General features: G+C 43.7%; 1 protein-coding gene across 1 annotated transcript; it reads left to right on the forward strand.

Moving 5' to 3' along the window:
* The first annotated feature begins 221 nt into the window (after positions 1 to 221).
* Positions 222 to 1802, forward strand: LOC137380926 (homeobox protein vent1-like). The gene is made up of 3 exons (XM_068053334.1): positions 222 to 847; positions 955 to 1178; positions 1318 to 1802. The coding sequence occupies exons 1-3, from the start codon at positions 568 to 570 to the stop codon at positions 1645 to 1647; spliced, it is 834 nt and encodes a 277-aa protein (XP_067909435.1). The 5' UTR covers positions 222 to 567; the 3' UTR covers positions 1648 to 1802.
* Positions 1803 to 3221: the final 1419 nt, after the last annotated feature.

The raw sequence follows: 3221 nt of genomic DNA on the forward strand, positions 1-3221 counted from the left end.
CCCTGGGATTAAAGTGTACAACCGTTCTGTTTTGATGTGACTTGTGTGTTGCAGTCTATCCCATTATAATGGGACTTTTTAAACACGGGATTCACACTAAACCGCTGGCTGCAGTTTCGTTTGACTGGCTGATTATACATCCAGTAAGCCGTCGGAAGCACTTTGCAAACTGCTGAGAGCGATTGTCAAAGAAAACGATACGTGTTTAGTGTGTATAAATATATATTCCTTTGATTATTTATCATGCCTCTATTTACGAAACAGCAAGGATCCCTCAGATGTGTAATTTTATGTCCCATTTAGAAAGGCCAGAGAGAATGGCCGCAGACTTGGTGGAGCCAGCATTCACGGATTTGCCGGATATTCCAGCACATTAATGATTTCCTAAATTAGAGCCAATTGTTTGGCATTGTCTGTCCGTTATCTTTGCTTTGAAGTCTCTTCACACATGGAAATCTCTGCAGAGAAAGGCCATATAAATGAAGCTGGTGGCCTGTCGGAAGCCAGACGGATCTGCGAGTGGAGCCACAGGAGGCAACAGGGGCAGCAGAATCGCCAAGTGGGAAGATGGTGAAAGAAAATTTTTCGATTGACTGGCTTGCTCGAAGTAGCCGCGATGGGTACACTGAAAGGAAACCTAAAGAAGAATCTTCGAAAGATTACATCCCCTGCCTGCCTCTATCTCTGAATTTCAATCCACAAGACTCCGTACAGCCCACACCTGAGATCTCCCAAGAGAGACTAACAGGGACTGGAGACTCCACAGCCGAAATAAAGAGACAAGCATTGCCTTGGATGGGTGGTTGTGAGCCAGAACACGCACTGAAGGAGTCAGCTGGCACTGACTGTAAGTAAAAGATGTGACTGAACTGTAATAGTCTGGTAGATTGAAGATTGTGTTCTAGATATCCAGTATGGACATTCACTGACATCTGGTCTGTTTTCCCTGCTCAGTGTCCAGGCGTGAGGACTGCTGGGGCTCGGAGAGTGACTCCGGCCGGGAGGAGGGAGAGAGAAGCGTGGACTCGGAGTGTGACTGTGACGCCCCTCGCCGAATGCGCACCGCTTTCACCGCCCAGCAGATCCACAAGCTGGAGAAGAAGTTCAAGCGGCACACCTACCTGGGGGCGGCCGAGAGGTCCAAACTGGCAGCCCTGCTCCACCTGTCCGAGACCCAGGTAAGTGGCATTACTCCAGATCGTATTTCTAAATGAAATGTGCCTTGCATTCTGTGTACTGCTATGGGAGTACAAATGCAAGTTGTTGATGGAATTGGCAAGTCCTTTTTTAACGTGGATATTTTCTCCCCCTCCCTAGGTGAAGACGTGGTTTCAGAACCGCAGGATGAAACTCAAACGCCAGCTGCAGGATCTGTGCTCGGTTTCCTTTGCTGCTCCCGCATTGCTGAGCCAGCCGGTGCCAATGAGAGACCCACTTCTGGCCCCATGCTCTTTTCCTGGATATTACATGAACGATCGCGGCATCCTCCAAGCTGCCAGCAGCCCCCACCGCCTCCCACAGCCCGTATACCAGCACCCAATCCAGGGACACAGTGTGAGTGTGGAGCAAAGCCTGTCCCGGTATCATCCCTATCTTTACCCGCTGATGCTGACCCCTTCCCCAGGAGGACTGTATATCTGTTCCTGATGGAAATCCCACCTGAACTGCTTGACGATGCCACAACCCAGAACTGCTGGACTTTTGTGTTTGGGAAGCGATTTTGTGCAATACCGTTAATGAGGAAAAAATTGTAAAACAGAAAAAGTACTCATTTATTTAATACCCTAATTTAATTTTGTAATTTTTCGATCTATTTTGGTAATAAAATTCACGTTGGTAAAAACGCCCGTCATTTCTGGAGTGCACTCTTGTTATATTTGGATGTTGCTGGTTCTATGCAGTACATGCAGCTTTCACCAGATCCTCTATCCCACTCACTCATACCACAGGGTGCAGCAGTTCAAGTTTGACGATAGGTTCCATGATCTCAAATTGGGATTTTTAAGTCCAACTTGAGGATGGCCCAATGGTGACCCTTCAAAACAGTATTGTGGGGATGTTGCATTTTTGTGTGGAAGGTGCCCTGCAGTGGCTGCCTTGCCTGTTTCAATGGTTTAGGTGGACGTTAGAAGCCCACTGTAATACTTTTGAGTCGTGAGTTCTGGTGTCCAGGTCAACATCATAAAAAGATTTTGCTAATGATTCCTTTATGTATCGCATTTTGTGTAAAATGCATACAGGTCAAAAAAATTCAATCTTTTTTTTTATTCCCAGGCTACACATAGGACCTGACAATGTTTACTACTGATGCTAACCATTTACGTTATAAGCTGCTTTGTCCTGTAAAATGTTGATTGGTTATGATTAATGGAAAATAGTGGCCACATTATTTCTTAGCGGTCTGTTCTCCATTATTTTAATACAATTAAGTAGAAGGAAAAACTACCTACAGATTTATTTTAAGTAATGACCTTATTGAGTGACCATTATCATCAGTTTGCACATGGCTCACATTGAAAAGGTCAATTTGTTAAATGTACAAAGAAAATCATTGTTCCTGAGAATTATATTCATCTGCAAATTGCTGGATAAATCTGTTTCCAAGCAGATGGTGAAGCAATGATACAATCTGCCCAGTACTAATTACTTGATTCTGGCCAGGGAAAGCAGTACACTTAAAATGCTTCAAACATAATTGTAATCCAAATGAATTTCAGGGTTAGAGTGTCTAGACTGATGGCGCCAGGTTGTTGCATGTTGACAAGTGTCATCCAAGCTTCACAAATCTTTGTTTTCCCTCAAGCTAACAATGTTCATGGGGAACTCTCATCTCCAAAAGAATAAATCGTTAAAAACTACAAAGCCTAACAGTTCCATAAACAATGACAAGCATGTTTATTTAAAAAATAATTCTTGTTTAAAGTTCTAAAATTCTCAAGATTTCAGGCTTAAGTAATCTGGAATGATGTAATACTGAATGCCCACTTACCCTCAAATACCTGAATTCCAGGAGTCAGGTCCATCTCTGCAGATGTTGGTCTCAGCTTGGCAGATGGCCTGTCTGCAATGGTGAGAATAAAAGTAAAAACATAGAATCATATTGGCAAAGTTGAAGCTTGTTGTCCACTTTTCCAAATGCCTTAAAGATGCTCTTGGGCCATGCTGCAGAAAGTGTACAAAGGTTTTACAAACCACGCAATCATATGTTTTTGATATCCATC

Source organism: Heterodontus francisci, chromosome 20 (assembly GCF_036365525.1).
Source record: "Heterodontus francisci isolate sHetFra1 chromosome 20, sHetFra1.hap1, whole genome shotgun sequence".
Classification (NCBI taxonomy): Eukaryota; Metazoa; Chordata; class Chondrichthyes; order Heterodontiformes; family Heterodontidae; genus Heterodontus; species Heterodontus francisci.

Bases quoted from the DNA above. Each gene is read 5' to 3' on its own strand.
- LOC137380926 (XM_068053334.1), top strand. From the start codon at position 568: ATGGTGAAAGAAAATTTTTCGATTGACTGGCTTGCTCGAAGTAGCCGC. The intron at 848-954 runs GTAAGTAAAAGA...TTCCCTGCTCAG, and splicing joins GGAGTCAGCTGGCACTGACT to TGTCCAGGCGTGAGGACTGC. The intron at 1,179-1,317 runs GTAAGTGGCATT...CCCCCTCCCTAG, and splicing joins TCCACCTGTCCGAGACCCAG to GTGAAGACGTGGTTTCAGAA.